This window comes from Ctenocephalides felis, unplaced genomic scaffold (assembly GCF_003426905.1).
Source record: "Ctenocephalides felis isolate EL2017-DRISC unplaced genomic scaffold, ASM342690v1 CF-g0.4_SCAFFOLD_01604, whole genome shotgun sequence".
NCBI classification, from domain to species: domain Eukaryota; kingdom Metazoa; phylum Arthropoda; class Insecta; order Siphonaptera; family Pulicidae; genus Ctenocephalides; species Ctenocephalides felis.
The window spans coordinates 23107035-23128300 of NW_020537758.1; the positions used below are offsets into that span (position 1 = coordinate 23107035).

A 21266-nucleotide genomic window follows, 5' to 3' on the forward strand; every position below is an offset into this window, starting at 1 on the left:
AAAAATAAGCGTTAAAAGATACTTTGCATCAAATTGTATTAATATTATTCAGTTCAGTTATTCAAAGCCATTGCGTAATAGTTGTAATAATATTGCAACAAAGGCATAAGTTTTTAATCAATCATTCAAATAATTTAGCCTCATTATCGAGTACATGTATTATGAACAAAAAGCTATTATATATTCATACATTGAAAAATAATAATTAGATGATTAATAATGTATCCCTATTAATATATAGCTGCACATAAATTGCATTTAATATTTCTTTGCTTTATTATCATAAATAACCTGCAACTGTAATTTCAAACAGTGACGATTAATTCCTGTTAAATTCATTTAAACAGAATATCCATGCAGCAGGAAACTTAGTTAAATATATCATATACATGAATAAATTTTATTCACGCGACATAATACTGTTTGACCGTTCGTAAATTCGTAATTGGCGTATTTCATGATTCAGAAAACGTATTCATAATGATATTATTTACCTATGAATCCCACAATCAGGAATTATGCGGCTATTGTTAATATTAGCAATATTCATAGCGAATACGAGTACTCCTAAAGCAAATATATCGTACTGAACCATAAATTCACATTACGGCATCATAATATCACAATATTATTACGGAGCGCTGGCGAATAACGATTATATGGCACAGAGTTCGATATTTATTAGATTTTTTATATCTGTGGACGTAAAAATGCATATGTATATAAAAATCGCACGTTTGCGCTTACCGAATAATAAAAATATATTATTAGTTCTTTAATACAAGAAGCTTTTATTCACACTTGTTCATTGGTGGGTGAGAGATAGATAGAAAAGCTTTGTGAATATTAATATTATTCTCATATTGTAAATTGTTATACTAGTCTTCATAATTTGATAATATTGATAATTTTTGTTTATTTAATTACTTGTTTAGGTGTCGGTGAATAGGAGTGTAATCTATATTCTGATGATTAATTAAAATTAATAGAAAAATACTTTGGATTATCATGTTTTAATCAAACCTGTGTCATGTAACTACATACTTAATATACAAAGATAGAAATAGCTATAAAAATTGATTAGTGCTTCTAGTAATTTTTGCTTTAGAAGTCTCATCAGGATTTTTCTTAATTATATATCACAATTCTAAAAATATCAATTATCGTCTAATAATAGTAACCACCGAACCACAAAAATATGTTTATAAATATATAAGCATACAATTAACAGCAATTATTCATAATTACAGAACATTTAAATAATTGCTCCCAAAACGCCTGTAGCTATCATCAAATTTTCTGAGCATATAGTTTTAACTTAACGTGCAGTTCTCAATGACGCAGAAGACACAATCGTTTCACCGTGATATTCTTAAACACCAATTAAAACTTCGTAAAGATACTTTAATGATATTCCGTGATAATTATAACTTCCAAAGTGTAATACTCTCTTTCTTTATAGATATTCTCACATACATATGATCAATGTGCATTCGGGCTGCATGCTTTGCTTTGTTCGAACCAGGGCTGAAAATAGATCTAGTATTCTCAATTAAAAACTTAGCATCCATTTTCTTTAATAATTTTGGGCAATGTTTTTAATTTAACGTTTTAGTTACAATAGTTATCTGAGGGTAATTCATTAAACAAGTTGTGCAAACATAAATTATACCTTATAGTTTGAAAATAATGAGCGTTAAAGTGCAACCTAAAGTTGGGTGAAACTTTTGGTCGTTATAGTCAATTTTTATTAGCTTTGTTTATTTATATTTTGGTACTCCAACCCCGCATAACATTTCTAAGGTCACAAACATAAATTTAAAATTTTCATAATTGATCGACTTTAAAATGCTCCTTTTTGAAAAAAAAAGTACTATAGTGTGTTGACAAGTTCTAACGCAACTATAATATAAAACAAGTTGCTTTCAAACAAGTTGCAAGTCCAATGATTATAGCTAAATATTTAGTTTTATAGTGAGAATTCGATAATGATTAGGACTAGGAATGGGGTATTAAAGATAAGATTTTTTTTTTATTTTTTATCCATTCTCCTTGACAGCCCTAGTTCCAGCAGACCACGACAATATACACCCGCGAACATGTATACGAACTCTAGTAAGTAGTTTGCGTCGAGTTATCAAGGTAGAAGTTTCGAGAACATTTTACCAAATTGCTTTGGTCTATTATCCGCAGAGGAACACGGGTCGGGTGTATTTTCGGCGGTCCGGGCTCCCCATCGCCCTGGAGGGTGAGTCTAGTTCTATAAGTCGCTGTCAGACGTAAAACCATCCCACTTTGCTCAGAGACGTTTACATGTTAACGTTAATGGCTTTGTTTGCATCGCGGTCAGCAAATAGGTCAGTTTTGGCCAGAACCAAGTTCTACAACAGAAATTAAGCAGGATTGCGTTTGCGTTTGTTGCAAGATTGTTCACGGACTATGATTTTCTAATTCCGAATAACTTTCATGGTGTAATTTTAATCTTATTTTCTGCATCGGGGGGCATTAATAGAAAATCTTAGTTGAAGGCGTTTGAAAATTAAAGGATTAGTTTTAACAATGAATAGGGCGTTTTTCAAATAATTTATGCTATTAAAATTAATCAATTTGCGAGTTCATGGACGAGATCCACTGTAGCGACTACCTATGTATACGAATATCGTTCATGGACGACGTGTTGTGTTTGTTTTTGACTACAGATTTATTACTATGAGATAAACTATCGAGAATTCTAGTCTTTTATTTCAATTTTTACTTATGAGAAGCGTAATTTTTAATTGTTTAATACATATCAAGAAGTCTTAATATCAAGCTATAGCAGCGACACTTTGAAAGGGTTAATTCAAGGGAAACGGATTTGTATCAAAAACTGCGCCAACGAGACGATTTTCTTTAAAACCAAATAAATTTGATAAACCGTTTAATATAAAGAAATGATCCAAGTTAATATGTTTGGGTTGAATAATTTTCTAATCTTTTTAGTAGCGTAAAATATCAAGTAAGACATGACCCAGTGATGTATTCTTAACCATCTACAATATTCATTGCTTTTATCATATTGAATATGATACGATTCAGTGCGATATATGCATTGAATATTGAATGCCTTTGATCTTAGTTTTTTCTAGTTCTTCATTATATCTTAAATAATTCTCTTCTTTAAAATTCAAGCAACTGCCAGAATTGCCTCCCTTCAATCCGGCCGACGGAGGAGCTTTTAAAAGCCGCCCGCGTTATGCATGTTTCGGTTTTTGCTGCTCGGAATTATTTATGAATTTGTCATCGCGCCCCCGAAGCACCTATATAAGAACGGAAAGAGTACGTTCCGAAGTAGGTAGCCCTGTCGCCCTCGGATATTAATAAAAAATTCAAAATATAGAGGGAAGGGAAAGCGAAATTGACGGACCGTCGAGCTACGTTTTATCATCGATCGTTTTTTGCCTCGAAGATACGAAGCGTCTGTAAGAGCTAGTTCATTATTTTATAATTCATTTCGGGGAAAGTTTAGATGACGCGCAGCTTTCCCAAAGACGACGTCGTGTAATAGAAAATAAATATTCAGAATATTTTGTGGTATCGTAGGACACTGAAGGTAGATTTTTATGAATTTTTTGTACGATGTTGATCATAAATAGACTATAACTTGTTTGTATCAAATCGCAAAAACACGACAACTCGTACGATTACTCAACATAAGGGACCAGTAAGATAACGTAGCTATTTTATTTGAGAATTGGCATCTAAATGTATGAAGTATAGTGAATATATTCAACACATTTTGTATATATAATAACGGTGACATGTTTGTCCCAAATAAATCAAATATTGATACTTCAACTTTAGTTCTGGTGTTATATGAAAATATTTCTTAAACAGTCATTAGTAAATTCATGATACACCTCATACGAATCAACTAATGCATGAAATTATATCGCAATTTAGATAATGTTTTTCATTAAATACATCTCGTTAGGCCTTCTGAAAATATAATGAAAGCTCTGTTGTATAACTAACTGAAGCAGGCTTTAATTTAATACGTTCGTCCGTCAGTTCTGTTTTTCTGCCGATGCCCACGCTTTTTGCCGCCGCTTGGTTTTATTTGAACGCATTAATTATGTATCTGCACGATATCATTAAAGTAATTAGATAATAGTAATGGTTGTATGCACGCATCAAATAATTACACTAGGAACATTAATTGTCCATATGAATTACACGAGGCAAGTTAAAAACAATTAATAAGATTATGGTTGATAATCTAGGAATTATTGATGTGGTTGTAAAAGGTGATTTAGTTAATTATGAATTTATAATAATATTATACGGTGTAAGATAGTTCATAGTTTTCAAAATAGTTGTGAATCATATTATCCTTTATACTCGATCTTTTCCCGGCTAAAACAATTACCATATCAATCTTTTGGTGTGTTTAACTGCAGCAATTCGTAATAATTTACTAGTGCTCCCCTACCCCATCTATAAATAAAAAGCATACATTTAGTAGCGTTAACGTCAGTACAGTGGATACATTTTCCTTTTAGCAAGATATAGTGCAGAAATATATCCAACTTAATACGGTACATACGTTCTTGGAAAAGTTCGTGTAACTCGGATAGCGAAGAAAAACCGTTCTGCCTTGGCTTATATTATAAATAAATTCGAACCTATTTATATTATATAAAATAAATAATGATATATATATATATATATATATATATATATATATTTATATAATTCACCTGGCAATCAGAACAGGTGATTTTATAGAACATTGGGATATAACTTTGATACAATTTAATTCACGGATCAAATATGGCGTGGTAGAAGAACTCCACTAAGATGCTTTTACTTTTCTATAAGAAATCTATGGGCTGTTTAATTTTCATAAGTTTTACTAAAATTCATAAAAGTTCTTTCGCATGAGTGAATAATTTTAGTAAGATCCTGGTAAAAGACACAGATCGCTAAAGTTCATTATAACTGATGAAAAATTTAGAACCATATTTTATATACAATCGAGAATGAAATCAGTTCGATTGTCTTGTTTTGGCAAATAGTCAACAATCTAGTCCACTCAATACTAATCATCAGCACTCGCCGTCCCGTCCTGGCGCTTCCTCATCCAGAATTTTATCCCGTATTATGCCGTCCTATCACAAAACGCTTTTCAATGGCTTCTGTCGCCATCGACTTCGAATTTAATCGATTTGTCTAATAATTTGTCTGTTTTCTTCCACGTAATGCAGACCGCAAGCTGTTTGTTGGTATGCTCAGCAAGCAACAGACCGAAGAGGATGTTCGCCAGTTATTCGCGCCGTTCGGAACTATAGAGGAGTGCACGATACTGCGAGGTCCTGACGGAACCAGCAAAGGTAAGAGTAGAACCATAATATATCATATTTTTAGTAGTATAAACTAGTTTTCATGACACGAGTGTGCCAGTTTTACAAACAAACTAGTTGTCTTTTGTATAGCGAAGGAAAAGCGTTTATACGTTCCCAGACTAGGTCTTTTGACTGCGTATGTTGGGGTCAATACTGATTGGGTATAATACCGACTAAAACCTCCGCTTATCCCTTGCTTCTTCTCTTCGCGGAAAGCGCCGTTTTGGATAACTTTATGGGGGGAGGATATAGAATGCTATGATTCTCTCTTTTAATTTTACTTTCCTCCTAATTAGTTCCATTTGCTCTTCTTCTTGCAAATAAACTAGGTGTAAGTGGCATTCTACCGTTGTCAATTTGGGTGAGTAGATATATAATGTTTCTGTTTTTTTATGTTAAGGAGTCACAAAATTGTCCAAAAGCTATGTATTTGGTGCATCTTAAACTAAAGTTAAATTTAATTTATGTGCAGTTTAGAGGTTTTAGTTTAGTTTTGTATAAAACTCTAGATCTAGATAAAACACCATACACAAAGCTTTTCGACAAGTAGCATACTATAAGAAAATTGCTTTACAAGTAATAGATCATTATCTGTCTCTAAATAATAAGTTTGTCCAGTATTTCCCAAGTTGTTGAAACGATTTACAGACGATTTTCAATATAAATCCACTTGCAACAAGGCGCCGAAGTGTTTCGCTTCATACATATTTTTATCGACAGCGAATGTAATTTCGAACTTGTCAGAAACATACTTCACAAAGTATGCCTTCGAGCTGTAACTTTCCAATTTCGTGTAACGAATCATCAAAAAGTATCACGGCATTCATCTGAAATATTCTCATTTCCTCCTTGCGCATGTCAGTTAAGGATTTTTTTATCACCCAGAAATTGCTCTATGTTTTTAGTTGAAAAGTCATTGTCACAAATGATAAAGAAATCTTGGAAAAGTTCTTGTATTGCACTCGCTTTACTAATGTTCTGGGAAATGTAAATCGGGTAACGAATCGAACCAGAATTATAATTTTATTGTTTTTTTTTTTAATAAGTAATTTCTAAGGGTTGAATGAAGAGTTTTTTTACACCTGTTCTAAAATGTGCAAGTAAAATTGTAGAAAAAATGACCTTAAGTATAAATAATCTTCTGACCATTGCAAGAAATTTTGAAAAAGGTTTTAAACAATGCTTCTAGAATTCACAGAAATTCTATGATAGTCAATCCTTCTTGATTTTATTTTTTTTTTATTTCTTTAAAAAGGATTGAAATATTCCTTTACATTGCAGTGCACAAAGCTTATGTTCTATTCCAACCCATAACCGAATTCCATATTTTCGTCATCATTATTCAAATTTCTCTCGAATCTGATTTTTACATTTTATGTCATATCCATTCCGAATTTTTCAATTAACAATAGTGCCGACAAACATAAAAATGTCAACTGTGTAAGGTATACCTGATAACGACTTCTGATCCATCAGCATATAAATATATTGCGTTATTCAATCATGCTATGGATAGATAGAGGTGTAGTGTGCATGAAAACGAACGCACATGCTTCGCGAGCGTTCTGGACGGGCACACTTAACTAATTGAAAATTCGCCCCTGACTCTTTGCAGATGGTATCATAGAAATAATTAGTGGGAGCTCTGAGTCAAAAATGCTGAAGTTTTTAATTTTTAATTTTTTTTTTTATTTCCATCTAAACTACAACTGCCTGAGAAGGCATTCAGTAATTGTTGTGATTAGTTATTAAATAAGTTTTTAAAATACTACCCATTGGTAGTATTTCAAGTTAGTATATTGAATATAAATATGTGACAATAATAACAAGCACTATACTAAATATATAACTATACTAAGTCTAATGGATCTAATCTTCTTAGTCTCTTGACAGTGTTCGCAGAAAGTAGGTCCTTTGCTAGTTCATTTGGATGGTTCTCCAATCTTGACTTATAATTTTGAAAAATAAAGGCAAATATATAAATACAAATACGAATTCAAATACAAATACAAAAACAAATATAAATTTCAATATTAATATTGATTGCAATAGCATTATAAGTTTCACGCAATAGCATTATAAAATTACGTCGTAGAAATAGTAGAAATCACGAAACTAATATGCGTTGATTAATTAAACAGCTACCAGTATAATTAAAATGCAAAAACAAATAAAAATTTTGATATTAGTATTGATCGAAATAGCAATAAATTTTACGTTCAAAGTTTTAAATACTAAATCAATTTATGATTAAAAATTAATTTTAATTTAAAAAAAAAAACAATTAAGTTTACCACTATGTAACCTATTTTTACCTTTCTAGCATAATAATTTCATAATAATTACTAAATATTTTTATTAGAGGTGTTGATTGTATATAGTAAATCTATTTAATTAATTGTTGTTAAATATTATTAAATAATTAAATATTTTTTCATGATAATAAACTCAAAATGGCGTTTTGTTTATAATTTTTCTTAAAAATGAATAATTTTCAGTTCAGCATAGTGATTTCATAATAATTACTAAATATTTTTATTATGTGCGTTAATTATATATAGTAGATCTATTTAATTAATTGTTGTTCAATATTATTAAATAATTAAGTATTTTTTCATGATAATAAACTCAAAATTCCGTTTTGTTTATAACTTTTAATAATAAAGATGAATAATTTTCATTCTGAATACATGTGCAGTATCTTGAAATCCTGTAGATACAATGCAGCTTAGTTTAATTATATATATTAAATTCATATATGTATATTTTCTATGAATTTTCTATATTACTAATTATTATTCTTATATTATTTTTGTTTTTAAATTCTTACGGTGAAAAATATAGTTTTCAATTAAACTTTGAACATAAGATTTTAAAAAACACATAGATATAAATCATTTTATAAACAAATAATGTTTAGTTGTGCAGATATATCTAATTTTAGTTTTAAAATTTAATAATTTACTAACATTTGAAAAATATTGCTTTTGATTACAATGATGGGCATAAGTGTCGTTTTTTATAAATTAATCATTTTCTATGGTCACACTAAATATTTAAGAAAAAATAAAAAAAGGATTAATAAAAATGAAATTTAAAATTTAAAATATAACATTAAATTCCAAAATATTACAATAAAAAATTATAATTTTCTATTATGTAACGTGATAAAAAATGACATACTGAATGTCATCTATGTTCGTCAAGCGGATGTCGCCTACAGGTGAAGTTTGTAGTGAAAGAGTAAATTATCTGAAATTGTGTTTAGCTGAGTAATTGTGTGCTAGAATTTTTTGCTAAAAAAAAATTAAAAGTTTTATTTAAGAATCATCCAACTTGTGAACATTTCACTGGACTTGTTATTTAGAGCATGCCAAGTGTATCCAGCATAAAAATAATGCAAGGGTCACAAAACTCTAAAAGCTGTAGCAAATGACCTATAATTTCTTATAAAAACATATTTTTCTAAATATTAATTTGTTTCCGATGAGTAAAATTTCCTCCAGCTGTCTGACTATTAGCTCCCTTCGATGTTCCCGTATGGTTTTGACTGATAAGGAGAGTGACGCCAGGTCCCGCGTTTTGTAAAATCAATATCGCTCTCTCTTGCATTATTGATTTCTTCACGGGCAATCGCTTTATCATATCGGCATCGGCCATATGGGACCGTAATTGTTACATTCGAGTATTACGACGACGACAAGGGAGGCGACACCTTGGCGCTTGCCGTTCGCTTATCACCTGATATTAGTTATTTCAATACTGACGGATTTAGATTAGATTAACAACCACGAGTAAGTTGGAATTATGTACGTGAGTGTAATTCGGTTTTGGTACATTTTTAGTTGTACAAATATTTACATATACTGTTAAGGTTGTTTGACCGAAACATGCTTATAGTTTCGCATTTCTTATCAAAATATTTTTATTAAAATATTTATTTAAAAAAAATTTAAAAATATTGTCAATATTGTTATTTGGGCTCGCCCGTAGGTAAGCGGATAAGAGCGACGGGAGTTGTTTCAGAGGTCCCGGGTTCGATACCCACTTCGAGCAGCCTGTTGTCAGGCAGCAGTGACAACAACTTTCACTTGAAAATATAGATAGCAATATGTTTCCAAGTGAAAATAGCCCTTACTCGGCATTGCTGCACCAATAAAAAGTCAGTTCTATTAGATTAATTCTAATAACAAAAATCATCAAATATGGATGGATTAACCATTGGGTTACCATCTAAAAATACGAAGGAAGGAGAAGTTTCAGCCCAACAGCTCATAAGACGTAAGGTTCTGATTGCTGTTAAAAAAAATAAAAAAAAATAAAAAAATATTGTTATTTGTTACTGCATTTTTTGATAATTTTTACGTAATTGCACACAGATAATTGAAAGTTTATTGGCCTCTAAGTTAACGTCTGATCGTACAGCAAATACATAGCTTTTTAACAGTTTGTTACTACCAACTCATATGAAGATAGATCTCTAACATAGCTTTACCATAGCATTTTTATAATCATTTATGATGCGACTTAAGTTTTTTATTAAATTTGGCTTGCATTTGAAAATTCGTTAAGGGCCACAAAATAATTTTTGTTACATATTAATATTTAATCACTATCTGTATTTTTATATGCATTTCTTCAAATTTTCAAACCTTCATCCGCAATGATAAAGATAAAATTAAATTATTTTGAACATCTTTCCATTATCTTAATGTTTCTCTTCTTGCATCTAACCCGCAATCAGTTCAATCAATTTACAAATAATAATATTGCTAATAAATATATAAATAATTTAAATCTAATATCACAATAATATTAATTATTAGATAAAGTATTAAATTAAAATTGTACCTATACGATTAATTTATTATTTTTCATTGTAATATCTATTTTAAACCAACTTTTACTTTTTGTGTACAAACTTAACTCCATCTTTATCATTTTTTTATTTGGTTTATACAAATGTTATATTTACAGTTTTTACTCATTTTGTGAAATTAAGCAAAAAAGCTAACCAAAATTTTACCAATATCTTACATTTTGTATAATGTAGAACATGCCTATTTTAAATTTCTTGCAACAGATGTTACCCCAGCATCAGTAACATCTAGTTGTTGTTTTTTATATAAACAAAATTAAAAATGAATGTTTCTATATATACAAATTAAAAGTAGTAAGTATTTTAGAATATATTTTGTTTTATTATGTAAAAAATAATAATATGATATCATTTCCAGTCAAAAAAGCCTTGTGAACATAATATAGAGTTCCATAATGATGCTTTGAATAATATAACTTGGTATTTGTATAATTTTAAAAACGACCAGATTTCATATATAAATTGTTTTGTCTATTTCTATAAACATATAAATTTCATGAATAATTCATACCATTTAAAATAACATATTACATCTAGTATCGCTTTTCATAATATTGTTCTTCAAACAGTAGATAAACGAATTACTACATAAACATCATATGCACGAAAATAATATTGAAAAAACAATAGCTTGTATATTTTGTAAAACACAATCATAACACAACGTTTTGCACATTATACGCTTCGAAAGCTGAAATAAACTTCAATGTTTTGTTGCAAATTTATTCCTGAATATTCAATGATGCGTTTAAATATTTTTGGTTGAAAATACTGGCTTGTATTTTTCAAAATAAACTCGTAGACAATATGAAATGAAAAAGTACAGGCATATACGTGGGTTGGATATACAGAGTTGGTCGAAATTTTGAAAGTTTAATAATTTGTGAATTCAGTTTATGGGTTTTAATTTCAGAAGTACTATTAAGCTCATAAATATAAATATGGGGTTTTCGATTTTGTAAAGTTTTGTTTCAGTTTACAAAAAATGCTGGCACTTTTTCATAGCAAGTATATTCGTTTATCACAGTTAACTTTGTAAATTGTGACAAAGACTCAAAGTTGCTGGATTAATTCTGTAGTTATTGATTTACATCTACTTCATTCACCAGTAGTATCTAATACAATGAAACTACATAGTCTTCTCTTATTCTCCTATCCACCAAATACCTGCAACATTTCGCAGTGAATCACTGAAACAACCCCTAAATTCATTTTTGCCGAGCCCCACAACAATGGAACACGAGTCTGTAGAACACAGTTATACTTTCAGATCAATGCCAAAGGGCCTCCAGGCCGAATATATTTATCCCATTCGTACAATCACACAACGTCCCCAAGAGTTCTTGTTTACCCCCAGTGCTTCTTATAGTGCGAACTCTACCTAAGGGGGATAGGGGGATAGTCTACCTATGGGACCGGGCCGGAGATATATACAACGCACCCTCGCACTGGGAACATACTGATGCGAATTTAAATTAAATAAATTATTTATATAAATTGGTGAATTACTTATTGCAATTAAGGGGTAAATGAATATGGGTCCGGACAGGTTCTTAGGTCTCTCACGTCATTAATCTTATTTATTGATTCTTATTTCATTCTTTACAGAATATAGTGCTTTTTGTTCATAGTATTTTACTATTAATTATTTAAATATCAAATTATTGTATACATATTTTTTTCTAGTCAAAACCTTTTTTAAGCAATTTTGAAGCGTACTGAACCTGCTTCAAATTGGTTCATTTTGTTAATTCATAATATTGTTTATTATTATCTTTGGACATATATTACAAAGAAAAGCACAATTTTTTTACATAATTTCAATATAAATGTGAGAATAAAACTGTATTAGAACTCTATTGTGCCTAGCATACACTAGTCCCGGTTTCGATCACAACCTTTTTCAGCTCGATATCAGGCAGCTTGATATCAAATTTCCAATTCGGGTTAAAGATCTCAAGTAAAAATTGCATTTCGTAGGCATAACTGCATATAAAAACTGAAGTCAACAAATTTACACAACACAACTAGGATAGAACAACTATTGGGTTGGCTTCCAAAAACAAACCAAACACTAAACGTCAATATACTTATTGAATGTAAATCAATGTCTTCGTATCATGGGCAGCTTGAATTTCAAAAATAAATTATAAGAAAATACTTGTGGCGAGCATAGCTCTTTGGTAGCGTGTTCGATTCACATGACAGGGATCTTCGGATCAAATCCTGTCAATGACTTAGAATTTATGAAAAAAATATGTGTAGAAATCAAATAAGAATTGTACTTGTTAAATAGAATTTGAATACAAATTAAGAAAATTAGGATTAACAGAATTCGAATAGTTGAATTGAATTAGGAGTAAGAAGAGAAATATTGGAACTTAAAAGAAGAATGAATAAAAAGTAGAATGAAGCTGAAAGAATTAGGAATTTCATAAAGAGCAAGAATTGAAAGAAATAAGGAGAAGAAAAATTAAGAAAAAAATAGAATAGGATACATAAATAGATTGAAAATGATATAAAAAAAAATTAGAATGTAAATAAATAAAAATGTTGTAGGTGGCTAAATGCTCAGAGTAAGCGAGGCCAAATAAAATTTTTTTAAAAAAAATACTCAAATAATAATAGTACCAAAAAAACATTTTGGTAATTAGTGGAGATGGTTTCTTGTATATGAATTATTTGATAGAAATAATTTTAGATATTTCATGATAAATTATGTTTAGCAATAACTGAGATTAATTTGTGGAAAAATAATTGTGTAATATAAAGAAACATCAAACCATCCTTATGATTTTTGAAGAGTATACTCGTTATTGCTAATGCTTATTGACCATTTGTTATTCTGGTGGCAATTGAAAAAAATCTCAACTTTCAAGTTATTGAGCATATTTTAATACTCTGGTATGGTGGTATAAAATAAATAGTTATAACATTTTACCACAATAATATTTTTAAAAACGTAAAGGCATAAATTTTGATCTTTCTTAACTTGCTGAAGGAAGTTCATATTTGTTGTTGGCTCAAAAAAATCGAGTTGCTAATCATGTTTTTTTCCGGTGGAACATTCGGAATTGTTTGATCCCAACACTGAAAAAGTATGTGTTGGAAAAATTCTATTACCAATAATTAATTAAATTATTTTGAGTTTCTGAATGAGGCATTAATAAAACATTGAAACGTAGATTTGCTCACCATGTCCCTGAATTCATCACGAACGTACCAATTTATAATTAGGCTTTCTATTATAGTCAATTTTATTATATATTCCATAACATAAAGATAATTTGCCAACGAGATTTACTTCAGTCTTCTCCATAATTTACATTTAAATCAAATAAATTCTCTGTAAAGGGGTAATAATGTAAATAGACAATAAAACCAGTATGCATTAAACGGTATCCGTTTCTTTTTATTAAAGCGTTCGGCGCTAATAAAAGATTCGTAATGTATCCGTGCACTATTCTCTTTCATTCGTCAGTCCCTTATTCCACCCTTTTACATTTATCGTTTCCTTTTAATGCCGAATCCGACGCCGTCACTAATGCATTCGTTCCTGATGTAACATTACAATGGCATTTAATCCCTAGGAAATAACACGAAGCCAGAGCCCAGAGCAGCTGATCGGATTCACCCCGAAACTTGAGTTATTACTTTTTGCGAAAGCCTAGCAGTAAAGGATTCAGATAAATCTGATAATATTCTTATTTATAGATGGGCGGTTGCGGTGCTAGTGATTTTTGGTGAAGAGATACGTTTCACACATACGATATTAATATTTTTCGGTGCAATGTTATTTAAATTCTGTACAACCGGCAATTCACTTGATAACAATGGATTTTATTTCCAGTGTGTCTTTCCTATTATATTTTTTAGCTATTACAGTTACAAAATTCAGTATAGATTTTGTTCAAATTTTTGAATACGTGTGCTATATGTTTCTATATGTATATTCAATAAAAATTATATAGATAATCCACAGTTATCTCACATTTTTTAATTAAAAAAGCAGACTCGAGAAATATACTTTGTTTTCTGAAAATATTCTATATTGATAATCTCCTTGAAATATTGAGCGCCTAAAGAGCAATGTATACCAAATATACTATTATTCCATCACTGTTTCAATGCAATATCTCCTCTATTGATTTTCCTCAAATGCTATCATTAAATTTAATTCATATATAATGGTCGTCAATTTCCTAACAATCTGCAACAAATTCACATGAATTTTCATACAGATGAAGAATAATAGGCCTGTGTAATATATATGACTAGTATTGCTATACCACAAATAGGGCACCAAGTATTTTATTAACCTTATCTAATGATTCACAACACGCTGGGGAGCCATAATACCTATTCTCATGTTCTCGTGTTGGCTTACTGTCAACCATCGAAATAATACGCGTTTTTACGAATACGCTCCATGCTGCGTTTCTTATTAATAGCCTCGATAGGGCATATCCTCTTTGCCGAGCGAATTCCTTTTTATACTAACTCAGGATATTAAGGTTTTTTATGATCCACTTTGTTATTTAAGAATTACATATTAAATTTGGCATTTCGGAGATCTGCTAAGTGACGTGGTTCAGAAAATGGAGATTTATTGGGGGAATGTAAAACTGATTGATTTTCTGTGGACATAGTAATAGTAAAAATACTTATGGGTTTTATTTGTAATAGATAAATTTGTCATTTGCATATGTAAAATTGGTGATGTGTTTTTAGAAAAGAAAAGTAGTATCAAAAGTACAATTAATTATATATTTCATAAAGTGGAAACATCTACATTGCTCTAATTTAAGGGGGTATTCTAGTGTAGAACGATGAATTTTAGGTCATTTTCAAAGTGTCGTAAAAGAAAGCAATGAATGTTTTTATTATTCATTTTCTTACAAGTTGTTTATTAATATTATTAAAATACAGAACAAAAATCAAAAAATAAAAAAGTTGAAAATTGTAAAAGCTGGCAGCTGATGAAGTGGGTGATTTCAAAAATTGTATACCTCATTCTTGACATTATTTTAGCCCTGAAAGAATCCGAAATAAAAGAAATAAAAAGATTATTAATCTACAATGATGTCGCAATTGCCCGAACTAGCGATGAGTAAAAAAATTTTTTTTTCACAAATTGGCGACTGTTTAAAAAAAAGTGTTTTTTACTGTTTTTTTGAGTTTCTCAAATTTTTTAAAGATAGTAAAAATTGAAATTTGGGGATAATCTTAGTTTGGGCTATAATAGATAAGTCTATAAACAAGACTCTCTGAATATTTCAAGTGAATCGGTCAAGTAAAACTCGAGAAATCGTGTCAACAGTACTGAAAATGTCTGTTCTGAGAAAAACGCATTTAAAGTTTTGCGTGAAGCCAAACAGGTATGGAGACCGAGCCAGTAAAATGCCTATATCTTCGAAAATAAATCAAATTTTCAAAAACCTTCTGGAACTCATATTCTGGGATAGTTAAACTTTGAAAATATGAAATAAAAAAAATCGATTTTTTTTAATTTCCACACTAGAATACCCCCTTAAGCAAAGTAGAGCAGACAAAACATTCAATTCAATAAAAAAAAAACATGTTTATCCCAATCAAATAAATCAATAAGTGCTATTTTCAAATCCAATTCCTTGCAGTCAATGCATATAACACAACCAATTTTCGTAGTCCTTTAATATTTTAGAAAGTTTGTTTAGTGCATGATCTTAATTGCCAATAATAAATTATAATTTGTAATAAATTTGCTTACTCGATAAGCTAGAATTTTCTTATTTTGTACTGAACACATTTTAATAGAGTAGTTCCTACCAAATTCAAAGTATAACATGTCAAAGGAAGAATTGAGGGCAAAGATTTAATTTCATATTACATAGCACTATACTAGTTATATTAAATACACAATATCTAAGCATCAATCCTATATTAGTAAATCGTTGACATTTTACTATATACAAGAGAATAATGAATTTTCCGCAAGCGCGTTTCATCTCTTCTCTACCGTTAATAGCTCGAGTTCTTATGGAGTGTGCCACTTGCGTTGCGATATTGTTACAACGACAATAATAATAACCGAATTCCTTCGTCGGAAAGGGTCTCGTCGTTCGTTTGTCCTCCGGTTACCTGACACAAGTACGGTGCGGCGGTCCAAGTATTTTCCGTGCAGCTGCCTCGAGAGCTCTTGACCCGCGCTCGGCGTAGATTCAGGTTAGGGCTGCTGCGCGCCTTGCGGAGAGACGGGAGCCGTTGTTCGGCATCTCGGATTTTCCTCCACTAATGCAAGAACGAGCTAATAGTGTCGCCGCCCACTGCTTTCAAGTGGCCTGCAGTGGCGGGTAGCAATTAGGAAAATGATTTTCATAGGAAAGCTTATTATGTTAAGAAAAACATCAGATAAATGATGCTTCTGTGCTCCGATAAGTTTTTTTTTGCTCATTTATTTTCTTAATTTTTATTCTAAAAATATATTTGCAGATTTGTAAAATATATTTTAGACCACTTTTTGGGGATATTATAATTTGTTTGACACAGTATTGAATTTTATTAAACATAGAGGTCTTGGATAAATTTTAATATTTTAATGTTTTAAAAATCATAATATCATTAATAAAATCTGTAATTTCCAATACATGAACAAATGATTATAGGCTCATCATCTCAGAATAATAAGCATACACACCCACACCCCAGAGATATACTTGAGAATTTAGGGTCTAATTCTCAATAAATTAATTGTGTTTTGTAACCGGTTTCTTTTATTGACTAATTGCATGGTTTGGTAGTCACAAGCTATCTAAAAGCAATATCTTTATATTTGAACGAGCATTTTACAACTTTTAAAACCAAACCTCCAAATGCCACGAACGTAAAAATATAACATTAGTCGACTTCACGTGTGTTTTATAATGAGTGACAAAAAGATGTAGCACTAACATTGTTATTGGGCATTGCTTCATTTATGGGTAAGATTTTAAATGTTGTTATAATAAAAATCTCGTTGAACAGCAAAGACTTTGTGACAATTTGTGACTACCAACTCACGCGATTATTCAACAAAAGACAACAGTAATATGAAATAACTATTTTATCCCAAAAATTGACTTCTAGCACTCAACATATTCATTGATTAAAATTTATCGTCAAAAGAGTTTGTTCCAAATTGTTATTGCAATATTGTCCAACGTTAAATATGTAGTTGTCATCAAGCAATAATAATTTAGGCCAACTTCAAAACCGAGTTTATTTTCAATTATCCGAATTAAAAACTGTTTCTGTATATGCTTGACATATAATTTGCCGAGGACTAACCGATTTAGCAAAACATTTCCGTTGCACATCCGCGCCACTGATTAATGCTACGGTTTTCCATGTTCATGCTTGATGAAATCTCGTTAGCCGGCCCGAAAGAGAACCTTCGCAGTCTACGTCAAAGCAAAATGTAATTATATTACGCATCCATATGGCTTGTATTAGATTTCATCTGAAGCGAATACGTTTCGGTGTGAGTACTCGAACATACCTAGTGACTAGCACTCTCCACCGTGCATACATTTATCACTCCGGTCCTAAAGTTTGAGGCAGGCGTATTAGAGTTTCAAGTACGCGTGGCTAATGCAGGGTTAATAGCAGGATAGTGGAAGAAAAAATATGATTATGTTACGAGAGCTTGGAATTTCGGTAAAGAAAACATCATAGATTGATAAATGTAAAATAGATTTTTATGAATATTCATTAGTGCCATCTCTTGCAAGTCGAGGAAAAGAAAGAGACTCACATTATTTTTTTGTGTTCATTAATTCATAAGCATGCCGTAATCAATTCATATTGTTTCAGGCTATTTCATAATAAACAAGTAAAAGAAATTTATCGTATGCATCTAAATATTATGCAATTTTTTTAGATATTTCTCTCGTAAATCATAACTAGATGAGTTGCAACGATTCTAAAATATGTATATATGTATGTATGCATGTATTCGTATATGTATGTATTTCGCCAAACTATTTGTACAAAAGAGCCAAGTTCGGGTCGTGTGTAATACCACCGCCCATTCGCACCGTGAATATAATAACAAAACCTCGTGGTCATTTTCTATGAACAACATTCGTAACAACATTTGCTTTGTAATTTCACGCTTTGTGATGCACATACGCAAATTATTACATTACACTATACAATATATTCGAGTAACGAAAATGAAACTTTGGAACAGGTTCGGAGTTTACGTCACATAAGTTTTATTGTTTTATTATTCCACATAGCATGAGGTGCGGTGTAAACACAAAATTTATTTTTTTATTTAAATTATTGTTAATACTGTTATTTAATAGTGTGTGCTTGTCTAAAATACATTACAATATAGATACAAGTTTGATATACATAGTAGATATTTTTATAGTCTTCGGTATTATTATTATACTGGGTACTATAATTGAGAAGGTTAAAGATCCAATAGTTACCGTGTGCAATGAGTACCGATATTTTTTCGACGTGTAATTACGGATTGATTGCTTCTAATCTTTTTCTGATCAGAACACGACCTAAATTCACATCAGTTCATAATAGCAAGACATCAAATAACTTCCTCAATAGGATTTCTGATAAAACTAATAAGATTGTGCGCCGAGGTCGGATTATTCGTCCACACAAATGACCCGTGTCAGTTTTTGAAAGAACGATTTCGTTCACAATTATTGTAGATGCGTGGAAATCGGCTTGCCTGGATTTTGTTTGATTGATGAAAGGGTGTATTATTGATGCGATGAGCAAAAGAGCTTTATGGATTACAATCGTAATACAACACATGTCCGAGTTTCATTCCATCATCGAATTTCGTTTGTATAATTCCGCTCATGATTATATCTGCTGTGGAAAGGCGTACTTTATAAAATTTTTCGCATTTATGATATGACATAATAATATAATTATATATAGTAGTTTTTTTTTTTTAAATTCTAATTACATATCTATAATATTTAAGAATCAAAGACTTGTTTCTTAAATTTAAGACCATGACCCTATCACAAGTATTGAAAAGTATTGAATAATTTGTTCATAAGTCATTAAAATCATCATTTTTGTTATAAAATACTGTTTATTATATAATATTACCTAATATGCTCTATTTTTTCACTAAATTCAATAAAATTACGTTTTTAATAATTTTCAAATCACTAATTTTACTCCAGCTATCAGTAGCTTTTTTAGACTATAATATGTCTTCTCAAATTTAAATTTCACAAAATATCATCGAACTAATTTCATGTAATGATGCTGTAACAGTGATGTAGTATTATATAAATACATAACTTAGTATAACCATTATTATACGGGTTCGACTCGCTCCTCGTCATATTTTTTCTCATTTTCGCAACATTCGCAAAATTCCTTCGTAGATAATATTATGTAAGCGTTCGTGTGCGTTGAGTAATATACCTAGCCGCCGCATATTGTAAAAGTTTTGTAATAAATCTGACGTCGGACGCAGTTTGTACCCAGGTCGACCCCTGGCGATTTACAGCCGGTTGCGTGCTTTCGCCATATGAAAATTATATTTATTGGCACTATGAAAATTTCGCATTTAATGCGCACTTTAAGTTACTTTTGATTGGACTTTAAGTAATTAGGTCAGAACATGCGCAATCGACATTGGATTGGGTTATAAAGTTTAACGTGCTCGATTTCTCAAATGGCTATTACTAATAACTTTCATGAGATATGATATATTTTAGTGTAGCTTTGATAATATGATATTTGATTCAATTTATTATTCTACTGCAATTTGTATGCTCAGCTACTTAACTGAAGTAAATAAAACTTTGTAGATAATATTGATGCTTTGGCTGATAATACGCTAATACTTTATTCAATATGTACTATTTTACAACAGTTTTCAATTTATATAGCAAGATGTAATATTTTATAATAAATTATATTTTTACTAAATTATTTTAACTTTAGTTCTCAAGTCATAGAAATTCCAAAAAATACATCAACACTATTATCTACTATAAATGTCGATATTTAATTTACAAATTACAAATTACATTGTTGTAAGACATTTTCCTATGGAAGCCGCTTTAACTCTCCATTTTATGTTCTACCTTTTCCTTTTACATTTGGTGAAAAGTTTACGTCAGTAGACTTTGACTCCTAACATAAGGCTAATGACCAAGGTCTTTTTGTATGTGAAATTTGCACCTGAATGACAGAATGTTGTGGCAAGTGCCCTCGCACGTACGTTCTTTAGTTGGGGACGCTCAATGGTTTCATATAATCCTAAAATTAATGAGAGAGCTGATCGAAAAATCGTAATGTTTGAAACTAGATAAATTCATTTACTGATTTATAAAGATTGAGTTGTAAAAACAAGTGGGTCTGAACACATAATGCCAATTATAAATAAGTATTATACGTGTGTTTATTATAATTATATTACTTTTATATCCTTATACTATTAGTGTTGTTTGTTATAGCTGTTATTCATAATCATTGTAAAAAGTATATATTCTATGTAATATTTTCTTTTTCTCTAGTTACTAACTTAACTTTACATCATTTTTCAATATTATAATACTACTAATAAAATAGCGAAAACTAAACTGGTTTACAAATATGTATTTATTACAAAGGTGCTCACCGGCTCCCTGTCTATCTCAACTAGTAAGCGAATTCAGGGGGTTTTCAGGTTTCCTGCAACTTGCCTGCAGTTGCCCTCTATTCGCATGCTTTGCTCTATGTATAACCCACGGACCCTTTTGACCAGCATCTCCCACATGAAAATAACTTTGAGGGGCTTTAATGGTACATTCCGATGTTCAATTTTACACAATAGATAGCGAAATATTTTTATGAAATTTGATGCAATAGAATAAAATTTTCTGAATTTTTACAAATATATGTTTATACGTATTTTTATATATCATTTAGCTAATAAATTTATAAGTAAAGTAAAACACCTCCGGTAACTAGAAATTGAATTGATTAACATTGTTTGATACACGTTT

The 21266-nt window shown here is 30.4% G+C and overlaps 1 protein-coding gene across 3 annotated transcripts in view; it reads left to right on the plus strand.

Moving 5' to 3' along the window:
* Positions 1 to 21266, plus strand: part of LOC113374045 (CUGBP Elav-like family member 4) — a 653992-nt gene that overhangs the window by 519462 nt on the left and 113264 nt on the right. For all 3 annotated transcript variants that reach the window (XM_026614297.1, XM_026614298.1, XM_026614299.1), the window contains one exon: positions 5247 to 5372. In XM_026614297.1, coding sequence (XP_026470082.1) covers positions 5247 to 5372 — 126 coding nt within the window. The remainder of the gene's footprint in view (positions 1 to 5246; positions 5373 to 21266) is intronic.